Consider the following 15,886-nt stretch of genomic DNA (forward strand, 5'->3'; position numbering starts at 1 on the left):
TTTTTAAATAACATTTGAAGTACTAATTCCCAGTTAATAGAAGGGTTCTAGTCTGAATTCATGATTTCCAGTTCACAGTAGAGATGTGTTCTAGAGTACCTATTCCATATACGTACTACAAGTAAATAAAAAGCTTCACGATTTAATGAAGCAGTTTTTAACTGTTTTGTAGCCTCAATGAGGGATTTGTAGATAACGGGGGTTCCGCTTTTTCATTAAGATGACCCCATTTTTCTTTGTAGCCCAAGTTCAACAATGTCATTTCTATTTTCAGTTTTGAAGCTTGATTAGGATTTATTACATCACGGTATAATAATTCTATTACAAAATGCATAATGCTTTTATTGACTTGGCTAATTATAATTTTGGATTCTTATCCTAATTTTATTTTTGCTCTGTATTTGTGATTTTAATATTGGCATTTTAAACGTGCCCTAACATGGAGCTGCCCGCTGATTGCACATGTCTAGCTAAGGGTCACCTCAAAATTGGAGAGAACCCTGACAATGCAAATGCTCCATACTGCAGAGATGTACTTGCTAGGCCTGTATAGCAGACTAGATTTGAGGAAGGTTGGCAACAGGTTCTTAGATTTGGCCCTAGGTTTAGCTGGCAGAGACATTGCGCTGCATTGGAAGTCACCAGGTGGTCTGCCACACATCAGTTAGAAAGCTCACGTGGAGATCTCGACACTGGAAGAGGGGGCTGCCAGGCCCTTGGAGGAATATAGGGAAATCAGTAGAAAACCCTTGGCGGAACAATGGATTGAGGTAGTGGTTAGCTTCGCTGAGTCTGCGATGCAGAAATCCCGTGGGAAGGTCCATTGCTGTAATTTTGGATGCCACTTCACCATATCCCGGATACCGCCAGTAGCTGCAACTGCCCCACCCCCCCCACTTGATTTTTGATGACAATTACCCCTGAGAAGCCCACTCTAGTGTCATTCTCACTACGAACTACAAATAAACTTGGAATTTCTTATCATCTAGCACAATTGCTATTATTGTTCTGTATGGTTTACTTGGTTGAGCCTACTTGTAGTCTTGCCCTAGGTCATCTACTAATGCATACGCCTGTTCAATTTATAAATATGCGATATATGTTCATATTCAACATCTTAATTGCCTGAGGACATATTCACTTTGTTACCATTATGTTGCAAAAACTCAATAAACGCACTCTTTGGTGACATCATCTTCTCTTGTGGCTTCTGTTACCACTAACAGCTATATGCTACTGAATGACCCTGCATTCCTTCATGGTGAGCTCGTTAAAGACTGGTGTCGTATACTTTACTTCTTCCGCAGCTTCAGTTTATCTTTCTAACTCAATCTGTTTTGTCTCAACCCCATGAACTTAATGCCCTCTGACAGAATCTTGGGTCTTTAACATATCCATTTGTGTGGAATCTCTTCTTGCAACCGCAAGCACTGCTGCAAGGTACCAGATTCTAAACATTCACAAAATCTGTTCTTCTAATCTATTCCACACAGCCAACGTGCTGGTCAGCTTGCTAGTAAGTGGGAGATTAGCCCACTGCAGATCCCTACTAGTTCACCTCCCACATTATTCTACTTCTGGACAAAATTCAAAACTTTGTCAGCAGGACTATATTTTAATCTCCCCAGGCATATACCTACTTCCCAATATAGTAACCAGGCTTGTTGACTTTCTACCTAGAATAAAGCCCCTCTACGAGTTCTTACATACAAAGCAATTAGTGGAGCATCACCAACCTGCCTCTACTATCTTAACATGATGCACCCCAACCTAAGCTATGAAAATAAACATCACGTTACTCCACCTAAACCACCCTGCTCAGCATCCTGTCCCCCTCCCCCAAAACTCCCTTCCAGCAGCCGTCATAGCTATTCATCTTCACACGCGATCAAAATGAGGCAAAAAGACTATCTCCTGTTACTTTAAACCAACAATGGCTAGCGTTTTCACTCAGTCTTTTACCATGCACTGTAAACCTGTAAATATAACCCTAACAATAGGTTTAACCGATATTTGTTTTTATCTTCAAGTATGCTGTTGATGAGAAGAAACGATGCCCTTATTCCATAATGCAAAAAGAACTATTGACGGACAGAATGCAGAACAATGTCATACATTCACCCCAGTACAGAGATCTGGGCCTAAATCCATCGTTTTTTTGCTCGCCATTCCAGTTTGGACCCAGCTATATATCAGTCTTGACCCTGTGCCCTATGGGAACAGTCCAGCCCGAACTGCCAGGCCAGGTCCTCCCTGGACTGGAAACAAGCATCCTAGGACTGGTTTCGGGGTTTCACCCCTCTTCAGCCAGGATTGCTTGATTCCAGTGGCATGGAGTGCATGGGACTCATGTCTGAGCATACCCATCCCACTCAGGGTGACAAATGCAAAAAGAGTTCGGGCTGGACTGTTCCCATGAGGCACAGGGTCAGACTGATTTGCATATGGCCGTGTCTGAACTGGGGTGGTGTAGTGAGCTAAAGAATGATGATAGATTAAACCCAGATCAGTTGACTGGGGGTGAGTGTTTAATTTGCTCAAACGCTCCGTCCTTCATCCCCTTTGGTATCGCTTTGTTCGCCCTAAGTTGGCAGGGTATGCCCAGACGTGGGTCCCTTGCTCACTTTGCCACTGGATTCAAGATAGCCTAGCTGATGAGGGTTATGAACCCAAAACTGGTCCCAGGATGCTTGTTTCCGGTCCAGGGAAGACATGGCTTGGCAGTTCGGGCTGGACTGTTCCCATGAGGCACAGGGTCAGACTGATTTACATATGGCCTTGTCTGAACTGGGGTGGTGGAGTGAGCTAAAGAATGATGATAGATTAAACCCAGATCAGTTGACTGGAGGTGAGTGTTTGATTTGCTCAAACGCTCCGTCCATCATCCCCTTTGGTATCGCTTATTCTATAATAGCATTTGGTCTAAGTAAAAAAACTAAATCTGTCTAAAGCTCTGAGTACCAAAAAGCTGTCCTTTTGTACAACAATTGTGATCAAAACACTTCCTGCACCTGTTACAAATAAACGCTGTACTCTTGAAGGTGGCGCACTTAGTGATGGGGCAATATAGTTTGGTTTATGTTAGTGTCTAGGTAGTATGGTATTGATGGCAAAAAAGCTAGCAGCACACATGAATTGACTTTGGGAATGTTGATTCTTTGGTTCCTCTGGGCCTAGAACTTTGAAACCATGTCTTCGTTGTTGACTGTAAATGTCTTATACCAGTGGCATTGGCTGAGAGTATACCAGTGATCCAATACCAAGTTTTCCCTCCTTGCAGTTTTTCATGTAATCGTAAATTATTTTATTTTTTTGCAGATGAGCTAACCCAAAATGCCCACAGGCAAGTTACATGGGTCTTTGGACTCTATTACCGGGCTTTCCCTTCAGCTGCCTGATGGACTTCAGAGAAAAACAGTACCACCTCGTAATCCAAAGCTTACAAGGGATGAGGAAACAATATTGGTAAGTCATTCACAGGTAAAACCCTTTTAAGGTAGTCTGTGCAACAAGTGAGTAGGACTTTCTCTCCGACACATTGCTAGGCTAACATGAAGGCCCAAGCATTTCGTTGTAATACGGCTTTGTAATATAGAATTTTTCTTTTTGTGCCATTAAGTAGCATGAAATAACATGCGTTCTGAATATGGATGAAAACAGTGTTTTCTTCATATTATTTAGTTTGAAGAGAGTCAATACTTACTCCTGGAATAGTGGTTTCACTACATTGATCTGTTATTTAAAGGCTCACATTCTTGGAGTTTTCCCTGCTATGGGGGACAATGAGAACACTTAAGAGTTGATAGTTCATCGTGGCCTCTTCTTTTTGCAAGAGCCAATAACCTGCTAATAACATTCTGCTTTCCATCATGAAGAAAAATAAACTTGAGTTTGTTGATGATGGATTGCAGGGAGTGTAACTGTGCAGCTACTTAACTTCACAACTGTGGAAAATAAGGAGGTTTCTGTCTTGAGGTCCACGTATCTTTAGATTATATATAGAGGGGATGTATTTCCCATATTTGAGTCTAGTGGGTTTGCTTGTCCTAGACAGTTGGTCACGAAGACAATGCTGGAATGCTTCATGTTGTCTACGATCCTTGATTTTCCAGCAGCCTACTTTTGTGGAGATTTCCTGATAGTCTTAATGCCACATACTAGCTTGCGATGCAGCCTGGTTCATCTGTCCTCAAGCAAACCCCTATTTCTGCTGTCTGTTGTTTTATGGTACCCAGTGTTATTGTCTGACATTGTGTCCCCCCCTTTCACAGAATACCCCAGCCAATGACAGTAAGTGCCAGAAAACAACAAACGTCAGAAAACTTGTTTCGCAAACAGTGTTCCCTTCATCAAGGATTTAAAACAATATAATTATGTGTCAAAATATGATGTAGAAGTTGTAACCTACTTAATTTAGTCATTAAGAGTACTGTTTCGTCAAAATCTCTTTTTTTTAAATCCTCATTTGCCTCAGACCACAGTGAGCAAACTAGCCGCCAGTACCTTGTATTTTGTTGGGGAGGCAAAAGCTGGTGGGGAGACACCCACCTACCAGTACATCTGCAGGCTAGGATGGCACAGTCCCTAAGGAAAGGGCACGTTCGCTCTCCAATATAATCCAGGTAACACTTGCGACTGTTGATGTTGGCAATGGAGAAACGGAGAGTGCCCAACACAGTCTGGAGAGATCCAGAGAGGCATAATCATAAGGGCCCATATTCAGTGTATTTTTTAATTATCTTATCCGGTCTCACAAAACTCAGCATTTGACCATTTCAATAGAGAATCCCACACTGCTTTCTTCCTTCTATTCTGGGTCCCACTCCGATCCAGCCTGGATATCGAGAACACCGAGGACAACGACTCAGCATGCAAAGGAGGTGAACATTCTATTAATCTTTTACATATTTCCCTCCCTTTATTTGAATTTGAAGGCCTAGGATATCTGAGGTCGTTTTGCCTACTTTTTCCCAAAAGTCTGCACTGGTTAGGCACTCCTTAAACATGTGTAGATCAGAGGCTTTCTCCAAACCACATTTCTTACAACTAACTGGGGGCCCATCATCATCTTTGACAGCCTTAAGGGGGTTAAATAGGCCCTGTGGACCGTGAACAGGCGATTCCTTCTCAACCATGCTGGTTTTACAGTGGCAAACAGACTGCTAAAAGATGTTTGCCAGAAGTGTTCCCTAGGTTCATTCGGTAGGCAGGCACCCCACAGTTCTTCGGACAATTTGAAATACCCGTCAATTGCCTCTTTGATGCTCCAATACCAAGCCGAAACATCCTTCCTTCCTCTTGGTCTTTCCACCAGCTGTTCCTCTAAAGGTGTTACCTATACCTATAGGTGTTTTCAAATGTTGGGCCCAACTCTGCAGCTGGATGTATTTAAATTTGGAGAGACCTCCTTCCACAATACTATGAAGCACTAACCAAGGTAAAAGTGTCCCCTCTTGGGCTAAATCCCCCCCACACCTTCAGCTCAGCCGGTCTAAGTGGCAGTGCTAGTTTGTCCCTCAGGCACTCTGGTGCATCATGGGAGTCCCACAGGGGAGCCAACTCGAAAAATAGTTAAGACCCGTCAGCTGTCTGATATTTGCCCATGTTCTTGCCATTCCCTGTAGGACTTTCAACTTGATCTTTTTGAAGAATTTAGGTTCTCCGTATTTAAACCGTAAACCCTCCTGGGACAGAGTAGCACCCTTTAGCATTGCGGAGAACATTGCACCTACCCCAATCATCTCCGGAGTTTTTAAGAGCATCCTGGAATGGGATAGTTGGAAGGCCCAGGCATAGTATTGCAGATCCGGCAGCAAGAGTCCTCCTTTCTCCCTCTTAGGTCTCAACTTCTTCCAGGCGATTCTGGTCCCCCTATAGGCCCATATGAATGAATTGATGGCCTGCTGAAGCTTATCTATGAGCGATTTGTCAAAGTGTAGTGGGATGACATTGAAGAGGAAGGTGATTTTAGGAAGTACTACCATCTTGACTAGATTTACCCTACCAAAGATGGAAAGAGGGAGGTGGACCCAGGACTTCATGAGCCTCTGACACTCTCTTGTTACATTGGCCAAATTGGTCTCTGAGATTCTGTTGATATCCTGCACTATTCTGACCCCCAGGTACCTCATGTCGCACTTGGTCTGATGTTGGCACTCCCCCAAGTTCCATGACATGACCTCGGTCTTCTCAGCTTTTATCTTGTACCCAGATATAAGTCCTGAGCAAGCTTTATAACTGCCGGAAAGGCCGTAGAGAGGTCGGAGGAAAGAACCAAAACATCATCAGCATAGAGGGACAGCTTCCTCTCCCACCCCCATGCTTAAATGGCAGAATACTCGAATCCTCTCTTAACCGCTGGACAAATAGCTCGATGTACAAGTCAAAAAGAAGGGGAGATAGGGGACAACCCTGCCTAGTACCCATTGTGATTTTAAAAGGACCGGTTAGGTTACCATTTACCAACAGTTTTACCGACGGGTCTTGATAGATCAACTGGATGACTCTGCGGAACTTCTCCCCAGGTTGAATTTTTCCAAAACTGCTGACAGATACACCCAGTTGACCCTATCAAAGGCCTTAGTGGTGTCTAAAGTCATAGCTGCGAGGGGAAGCGATTAGGTTGTGGCCAGATCGATAGCACATATAAAATCGTATGTGAGGTCATATAGATTTCTGCCCTTGACAAAGCCTTTTTGGTCAGGGTGTAGCATATCTCCTGCTACTGATCCCAGCCTGTCCGCCAGGATCCTGGCAAAGATTTTATAATCGACATTTATCAGCGAGATAGGTCGATATGACCCGCAACTAGGTCTGGGTGGTGAACTTTGCTCCGTTCGCGAAGTTTGTGGAGTTTTCTGCACTCCGCACTACGCTGAGTTCACGAAGTGCAGAAAACTCTGCTTCGCGATGTGCAGCAGAGTTTTTTCCCCGCTTGCGATCGTGAATGGTAAGTTTGCGAGCCCGAGCTGCCACTCGGGTAGAATTTCTACCCGAGCCGCAGGAATACCAGCACAAACTGCGTGATCAAAAAAGTAGCAAAACTCCGCAAACTACGCCCAGGCCTGCGGCCGCAACTCGCAGGATTCTTCCCTGCTTTCAGAATCAAGGTGATAGTTGCCTCTCCCCATGAACCTGGCAGCTTTGCTCCGACACATAGAATCTCCTTAAAAAGCTGGGTCAGAATTAGAACTAATACTTCCCCCAGCGCTTTGTAGAGCTCTGTTGGCAGACCATCTGGGCCTGCTGCTTTTCCCCCCTTGCAGGCTAAGATGGCCCTCTTAACCTCTTCCTGTGAAATGTCCTGCTCAAGACCTTCCTGTTGGATTGGATTCAAGGGATTGAGCGTGCTCCCGTGCAACCATTCCACAGCCTCTCATTTGTCCACCACCCTGTCTTCTTGGTATAGATTCTGGAAAAAATCATAAAAGGCGCCCTATATCTCCTCATCTGTAGACAGGACAGTAACCCCATCTGTGTTGTCAATTTGTTTGATCAAATTGCGTGCCCTGTCTGACTTTGCCTTCCAAGCCATACTCGTAGTGCGCGAGCTTGCTCGCTTCCTATCTGCGCATAACCCTGGTCTGAAGGGTGGTGTCTAGCTGCTCTTTCAGTTCTTTCAGTCTATCCATGTTTTCCTGCTGTTTCTCAGGATCAGCAACAGTGTTCAGGCCAAGCTCAGCTATCTTCATCTCAGCTTCCTTGTGGGCTACCTCTTCTCTATATTGTTTGTTCCTGAAGCACACCCTGCTCGTAATAGTCCCCCTTAAAATAGCCTTCAGAGAGTCCCAGACTATAGAGGTCGAAGCTGATCCTATATTATAGCCCAAAAAGCACTCCGTTTCTTGGGACAGATGCTTAATCTCCTCTCTATCTAGAAGCAGAGTGCGATCAAAAGTCCAGGCACTAGTGTTCTGCCTACCTTCCAGGTCCAAATCCAGCCATATCCCTGGATGGTCAGATAAGTGTGGTGTCAGATAGCCAATATCCTTGACTTTCCCCCTCAGACTGTGACTAACCAAGATGTAGTCAATTCTTGATTTGTGACCATACTTGCTGTTGTAATAGGAGGCTCCTAACTGATGGCTAGATCTACCTCTCCATTTGTCACAAGGTCCTGTCTGCGCCATCATAGAATGGAGATATGCCCGAGATTTTGAAGGTACCGTGGCTCTGCTGTTTGAAGACTTATCCAATTTGGAATTCAAAAATAATGTTGAAATCCCCAGCCATGATTACTGGATCTGGAAAATCCAACAGATTAGAGAAAATAGTTTTAAGGGAAGAAGGGTCATCTTGGTTTGGGCCGTAATAGCCCACAAGTGTAAAAAGATAACCTGAAATAATTGCATTCTGGATAACCCACCTACCACAAGGATCGACCAAGGAGTCCAAGATTTGGGCTTTGGCTTGTTTTTTGATTAGTATAGCCAGCCCTCTGATGTTAGCACTCTGATTGGAACAAATCATGTGTTCCAGCCATTTTAATTTGTTTAATATCTCGGTTAACTCTTCCATCAAGAGGTGGGTTTCCTGAAGAACAATGACCTGCGCAGGGGAATCCCTAATATATTTTACATTTTTTGCCCTTTTCGATTTAACGCATAGGCCCTTCACGTTCCAAGACAGGAACTGAATCATTCTCATGGAGGTTTAAACTCAAGGTCCGTGAAATGTTTAAAAAGCAGAGATTGCCACCACCAGACCAAGTAGTATGGAATTAACATAATTATAGCAGCCTGAACAAAAAAGGCAAACAGACTAAGGTAAATGAGGAACTTTTTTGTATTTATCCCACATGCTCCCTACCCAGTGCAACTGAACACCTCCCTGGAGAACAACCCCCCCCCCCCCCCCCCCCCCCCCGATTTTTTCCCTAGACAGATGAAAGTCCAGTCTGCTGCACCCCGGGGCAAGTCGTCCTGTCCCCTTGTGGAAAAGAAAAAACGGAAATTGCGGAGAAGCTAGAAACCAGCCCTTAACAGCCATTGACTGATTATTGCTAGGTGTGTCACTATAAGATTATCTAGCAAGTTCTATTTTAAAGCAGTAAGACCTGGATTAGTGTGTGAGTGCTCCACTCCTAGTGCCCTCCCACTTTGCTCACATAATTGAGTGCCTAGCCACCAAGCAGCGGGCTTGCTAACTATACCTCGCCTTTCTCAAAGCTTTCTAGTAGCTCGTCAGCCTCTCGTAGTGACCTAACATTATCGATCTTATGCTTGTGCATGACTTTCAGGGTCGCTGGAAATTTGGGTTGAGCCACTGCATCTAGCTTTTTAAAGTCATCCAGCTTCCTGCCCAACTCCCAATGCCTATCAAGAGTGGCTTCGGCCAGATCAGAGCGTATTTCGAATGAAAAATCCCTAGCCTTCAAGGATTTTACCTTCAGGGCCATATTAAGAATCTTTTCCTTGAGGGAATAGGTATGAAGGTTTAAGAGGATTTTCCTGAATTTAGTTCTATTGGGGTTCCTTCTGAAAGGATCTCTGTGTGTCCTTTGAATATCCCTCTTCAGATCTTTTTCTGTTTCCTCTATCTGCGGTGTCTCCTTTAATAATGAGACAATGTAAGATTTGAGGTCTTCCCCCCCTCCTTCCCCTCAGGAATGTTCAAAATACGCAAACTGCTTCTTCGGGAGTTATTCTCTAGGTGCTCCTTCTTGTCTCGAATCACCTCATCCTCGCTCTTGAGAGCTAGTATGTCTGCTTTTACTGCACAAAGGTCATCTTTTAGTTCTCCTACAGAGTTTTTCAACGTGTCCGTTCTTGTATTAAGGAGGTCGATCTTCCTCTCCAGTGACTCACAAAAATTCCTGAGCTCTCCTTGGTTGGGCTCAGACTCTGTCATCTGAGAGGGTAGAGAATAGAGCTTCCAAAGATGCTACCGAAGTCCCCATTGCGTCTTTAGAACCTTTATCAGCACCCACGGCAGAGCTCCCTCCCACAGCCTGAGAAGCCGAGACCCTCTGCCTTTAGTTTTCAGGGATCCCAACTGAGCCGTTCCCTACCATCTCATGCCCCTGTATGGTAGTGATAGATGATGGTAGTGGGGGGCCCCCCGAGGCCTCCATCTTCTCCGGACTGAACCCTGCTCTAAGCAGAGCTGCTGACCCCCTTCTGAGCAGTTCTCCCTGTTTTACCACATCCAGCACAATAGGTTGAACTTTAAAGTACGACCTGAGTGAGGGGATAATCCAGACTTTTTTGGTCTATGGAGTTTATTTTTGCCTTCCCAGCCTTTATGCTCCTACTTTTAACCTCACACTACTGGAAGGTGGAGCACCTACTGTCTGTGTCTGTGCCCTGACAACTAGTTTGAAAAAGGGGGGGCTCGTCCTACCACCACTAATGACAGACCTCTCCTTCCTGGAAGCCTGCTTGCTTCCCTTTACACCTGACTTTAGAGGTCCCTGGAAATCCCCCCCTGTGCCCTTTACCTTTCTTTGCTCCCTTTAGTGAGAGCACAGCGTTTGATAGCACTTGATCCGGTGGATTTGCCTGTGCTTATTGAAAGGAAGAGGGAGTCCTCGAGGAGACACTGACGCTGGCTTCCAGGGTCGAAAGAGCACGACAGGTGCTGCTGCTGCCTGCGCTGACCCTGAGGAGACCGCGAGCCGCTGCAGCACCTCCTGAGCTCCAGGGCGGCCGCCTCCCACCGGGAGGAAACATCGGAGGCAGCCGACAAGCGGATCACAGCGGGCGCCAGATCGCCAAAACACATCCCCCGAAGCTGGAAGAAGCGCGGAGAAAAGAGCGGAATGTCCACAGTTACAAAGAAACACCGGCAAAAGGTGAGGCGGATTCTAGCTTCGCCTGTTCATTTAGTCGCGGGACACGAGTGCCTCCGGGGAGCAAGCGGCAGCTCACGTAGAGGCCGCCATGTTCTCCCGTCTAAATCTCTTGTGAGAGTGCTACAGACCTCATATCACGTTAAATTCTCTGTGGTATCAGAGTGTCTTCTTGTTGAACAAAGCGGAATGGCAAGCCATGTCCGTCAGCGATGTTATCTAGTAACTTTTATATGTGCTAGCAGCCAGAAGAAACATCGGGCCATATGTAGAAAAAATAGGAATTGCGATTTCTTAATTGCGATTTTTACTGAATTGCAATTAGGTAATTGTAATTCCTAACGTGAGTAAACATACAAACGTAGGATAGTGATTCCTAATGGGGACGCAAATAGCCCTACCTCATGAATGTTAATGAGGTAAGTCGCAATTTGCAAATAATTAGGAATTGAAGTCATCACAGTGATGTAGACCTGCTGCGGTCAGCAGGTCACCATGTCTGTTATTGTTTTTTAATAAAGCAATCTTCCCCCTTTAAAAAAAAAAAATGCAGCCTGTTTTCCTTAAAGGAAAGCTGGATGCATTTGGAAAAATAAAATGAAACTTTTAAGTTTCTTTTTCAAAGAGTAGGCAGCGGTCCCACTGACTGCTCTTAAAAAATACTTGCTTTAACATTCACGAATGGGAATGGGAAGGGGGTCCCCTGGTGTTGGTAAAAAATGAACATTTTGCAACTGCAATTCAGTCGTAAAACATTCATTCCAAGCACAGTTTTGAGTTTTGTACATAGGATAAAAAAGATGTTTTTCTACATATCCCCATAATGACGATATTTAAAAGTCAGATTCTGGGAACCAGGTGACAAAAAGCAATGCCACTCTAACTCCGATATGGATGGAAATATACTCGGCCAGTATTAGAAGCTTAATATATCATGCGTCGATGTCTGAAGTTACAGATGGAAGATGTGTTCGACTCGTATGTAACCAACTCTTCAGTGCCCAGCTTTGGACAGTGTGCTGGCAAATACAGAGGTGGCCCAGTGTTGCTTTCTTTTCACTCTTGCCAGAAGGTTGAAGTAATTGACAGTTAAAAGGAACCTTTCTGAAGTCTAATGATTTTTTTTAGACCAAAGTTTTTTCTTTTGTTTAAAGAATTGTCAGTCTCCTGTAGTGTATTCCGTCAAACACAGAAAATCCTCTGATATGTTTCAGCATTCTTTTGTATTATGATTCATTTCAATCTATAGTTTGATCAGAATAGTTTCTCCAAGTTCTGACGGCTTACAGACCTAATATGGAGCGCTGGAGTTTTTAATATATAGGTTTGTTTGCACACTGAGGCCTTAACTTGCTTCCCTGGAGCCGTACGTAGTCCCTGAACAACATCTTGCGGGGGGTACTGGCATTTACCACTGGTACCTAGGGCTACAGTACTGCTGCAGTCCAATGAATTACCAAGTTCTTCGTATTGGTCACTTTACTCTTCCCTTGCCAAGAAAACTTGACTCCCTGCTTAAAGAGTGACGCCTATTGGCTCCTGGCTCTTTTAGGTAAATGTGTTTCTGATGGATATATCTGCCAGTGGATTCCTCACCTTGTGAATATCCCCTGCGCCAGTATTCCACGGAATTTTTTCCCCAGCTCTCTATGCCGACGTCATAATACCACAGCTCCGCTCGCGACTCAGTATGACGTCACCGGAGCCATAAGAGAGCCACGTTGGCATGATGACGTCAGTTCCCTTTTTTCCGCGTCGTCGATGCGTAACAGTTTTCCAGCACTCTTCTTGATTGTAGAGTTACTTAGTAGTCTCCTTGTGGGTTACTGTTTCTGAAGTACTCATGTCTTCGTTGAGGAAGTCAGATTTCAAGCCGTGTAGGGAATGTGGGGGTCACATGTCCATCACTGACCCCCCATGAAGACTGCTTATGGTGTCTTTCGTTGGATCACGACGTGGAAGACTGTTCCTGCTGCAGGAAAATGAATCCTAAGGCCCTAAAATAAAGAGAAGCGAAGCTGTTCATGGCCAAGGCGAAGAAGGAGGGCAGAGGTCGAAAATGAGACAAGTCGAAGCCGGAGTCGTCGACTTCAACACTCGTCGAAGTCGAGAAGACACAAGAAGAAGAGGAAGCATGACTCTTGGCACCGATCGACGAAGAGTAGGGCTTCGAGGTCGCCTTCACCTCGAAATCGAAGTAAGGACTTGGTCTCTCCTTTGCCTTCCCCTTCTCCTCGTGTTTCTCCAGAGAAGTCTCCTTTGCCAAAGATAACTCCGGCGCAGTCTCCGGCGCCGCTGGATTCTCCAGCTTCCGACGCCGAGCCTGATCAGGTTGCTGACCTGTCTCCTGTGCCTGAAGGTGAACCTGTGGATCCAGTAGAGGATCCGTCGGCTCCGGCTCCAGCTACTCCTCGGCTGGATTCAGGTTCGAATCCATACCCGCATTTCCCGACTCCGGGTGCGGATCCAACGCATTTTTTGAATGCTATGTATGGTGTTTTCCAGAGAGCAGCCTTCCCATCCGGTGCACCTTCAGGTCCCGTGGGTCCAATGGCGTTCAGTTTGGGCGTGCCACAACACTATGCTCAGGCACCTTTTATGCCCTTCTTGCCGATGGCGCCATCATGGCAGTTCCCGGCGCCGTCTGGAGAGCCTTCCTCCTGGCCTCGTCTGGATCGCGTGCCTTCATCGGAGCCTCCCTCGACACCGGCGCCGACTCCAGCTGCCTCGTGTGTGACGCCGCCGACTCCTTCGGTGTAACCGACTCCGCGTACGGCGACGCCGTGTCCTTGGATCCGCTCTCGAAGAGAGGCTCAGAGGCTTATAGAGGAGGACCAATATCGAGCAGATGAAGTGGAGGAAGGTAAATTGGGTGACTCCGCGGATGAATTTGAAGGTATTTAGGAGGCAAGTGGATTGGACACCACTCCTGAGTGGGAACCTTCTTCTTCCAGATCTTCTTCACCTCAAGAGTTGGCTTCTTACCATTTGGTAATTAAGAAGGCTGCGGATCTGTTGGACTTACAGTTGCCTTCTGCGGAGTATAAGCCAAACTTATTGACTGAGGTCCTTCATTTGCCTTCCTCTATTGTCGAGCCTCTGTTGCCTTTTAATGAGGCTATATTAGATCCTATTTTGGACGTTTGGCGCAAGCCACTTTCTTCGCCTGCTGTTTCCAGGACTGTGGGAGAAGATATAGAGTGGCTCCGGGGGATCCGAGCTTCCTTTCCTCTCATCCTTCTCCGGAGAGTCTTGTAGTACAAGCATCCTGCTCAAAACAATCTTCGGGGGCTTTTCCGCAAGCACCATCTGACAGGGACTCAAAGAAGATTGAGCAGTCAGCTAAAAAGTTCTTCTCATCTGCTAGTATGGCGCTTAAGTCAACGAATGCCACTTGCTTGTTGGGCCGCTATATTCATGCATTGATGGACTCTGTGAAACAGTTAGCTCCCAAATTGCCTGATCAGGAGAAGGGTTCTTTTATGGAGGTTGTTTCTGACACTCAAGCTTCAGCTAGGCAAGTTATTCAGTCAGGCCTAGATACGGCTGACTGTGGCCAGAGTTATGGGTTCTTCCATAGCCACTAGAAGGCAGGCTTGGCTCCACTCTTTCGGTTTTTCTACGGATGTTCAGGCCACTCTGGTTGACTTACCCTTTGATGGGGAAAAGCTTTTTGGAGAGAAAGCGGATTCCACATTGCAGAGATTTAAAGATAGCAGAGCTACTGCGAAGTCTTTAGGTTTGCAGACAGTCAAAAGGGTTTGGCTTCAAAAAGTATAGGGGTTTTGGAAGGTCATCCTTTCGTTCCTTCCGTCAACCTCAGCAGCAGCAACAAAATCCCCTCTGTAGATCCTATAGAGGAAGACAAAGGGGTTGGCGTTGTTCTGGCCGCAATCCCTCCTCCTCCTCAGCCTCCTCTGCTCCCAATGATCCTACAGGGAAGCAGCCCTAGCTCCCCCATCCTGGATCATGTGAGGCCTGTTGGGGGTCGGGTGTCCCACTTTCTGCGAGGTTGGAAATCGGTCACGACGGACCTTTGGGTTTTAAACCTTGTGGAGAATGGGTACTCCCTTCCCTTTCGGGAATTTCCTCCCCCTTACCCTCCTTGCCAAGGTTTTTGCTCAGAGGACCATCTGCTTCTTTTGCAGAAGGAGGTTCTTGCATTGCTACAAAAAGGTGCGATAGAGGGGGTTCCAGAGCAGGAAAGGGGTCAGGGATGCTACTCCCAGTATTTCCTGATTCCCAAAAAGGACGTCAGATTGCATCCAATCCTGGACCTCTGAATCTTGAACTTTTACCTGAAGCAGGAGAAATTCAAGATGCTAACCCTTGCACAGGTTCTTCAGGCATTGCAGCAAGAAGACTCGATGGTGTCGATCGACTTGCAGGATGCGTATTTCCACATCCCCAGTCTGAATTCGCACAGGAAGTATCTCCATTTTACGGTTGGGACACTACCAGTTTGCGGTCATCCCGTTTGGTCTTACTACTGCACCTCGAGTCTTCACCAAGGTGATGGCGGTGGTGGCTGCCCATCTCAGGAGGTCGGGGATTCCGGTTTTCCCCTACCTGGACGACTGGCTACTGAAAGCAGAGTTGCCAGAGATGGTGCAACATCATCTGCAAGTAACATCTCATCTGTTGTTCAACTTGGGTTTTTCAATCAATGTGCCCAAATCCCACCTGGTGCCCTCTCAGCGCAACCTGTTCATAGGGGCGGTACTGGACACTACTGTGTGTCGAGCATTTTCTCCTCCTCAAAGAATTCTCGACATTCAGGAGATGATCCCTTTATTCCACAATGGAGCGGCTGTTCCAGTTCTGAAGGTCCTTCGCGTGCTTGGTCTGTTCGCCTCCTGTATTCTGTTGGTCAATCATGCACGCTGGCAGATGAGGGCACTCCAGTGGTGTCTCGCAAGCAGTGATATCAGCACAACGGGGATCTCAGGGAGTCAGTCAGGATCTCCAGAGAAGCTGCAGCGGATCTGTCTTGGTGGAGCGTGGAGGGCAATCTGTCTCAAGGAAAGCCCTTTCATCTTCCTCCAACGGTGGCCGCAGTGATAACAGATGCCTCCACCCGAGGGTGGGGTGCTCATC

At 46.1% G+C, this 15,886-nt stretch overlaps 1 protein-coding gene across 1 annotated transcript in view; it reads left to right on the forward strand.

Moving 5' to 3' along the window:
* The window catches only part of HYDIN (HYDIN axonemal central pair apparatus protein), a 2,467,744-nt gene that overhangs the window by 167,210 nt on the left and 2,284,648 nt on the right, over positions 1-15,886 (forward strand). The window contains exon 2 of the mRNA XM_085640020.1: positions 3,319-3,465. Coding sequence (XP_085496146.1) covers positions 3,334-3,465 — 132 coding nt within the window. The 5' untranslated portion in view covers positions 3,319-3,333. The remainder of the gene's footprint in view (positions 1-3,318; positions 3,466-15,886) is intronic.

The sequence above is a fragment of the Triturus cristatus genome, chromosome 12 (assembly GCF_964204655.1).
Source record: "Triturus cristatus chromosome 12, aTriCri1.1, whole genome shotgun sequence".
NCBI lineage: Eukaryota > Metazoa > Chordata > Amphibia > Caudata > Salamandridae > Triturus > Triturus cristatus.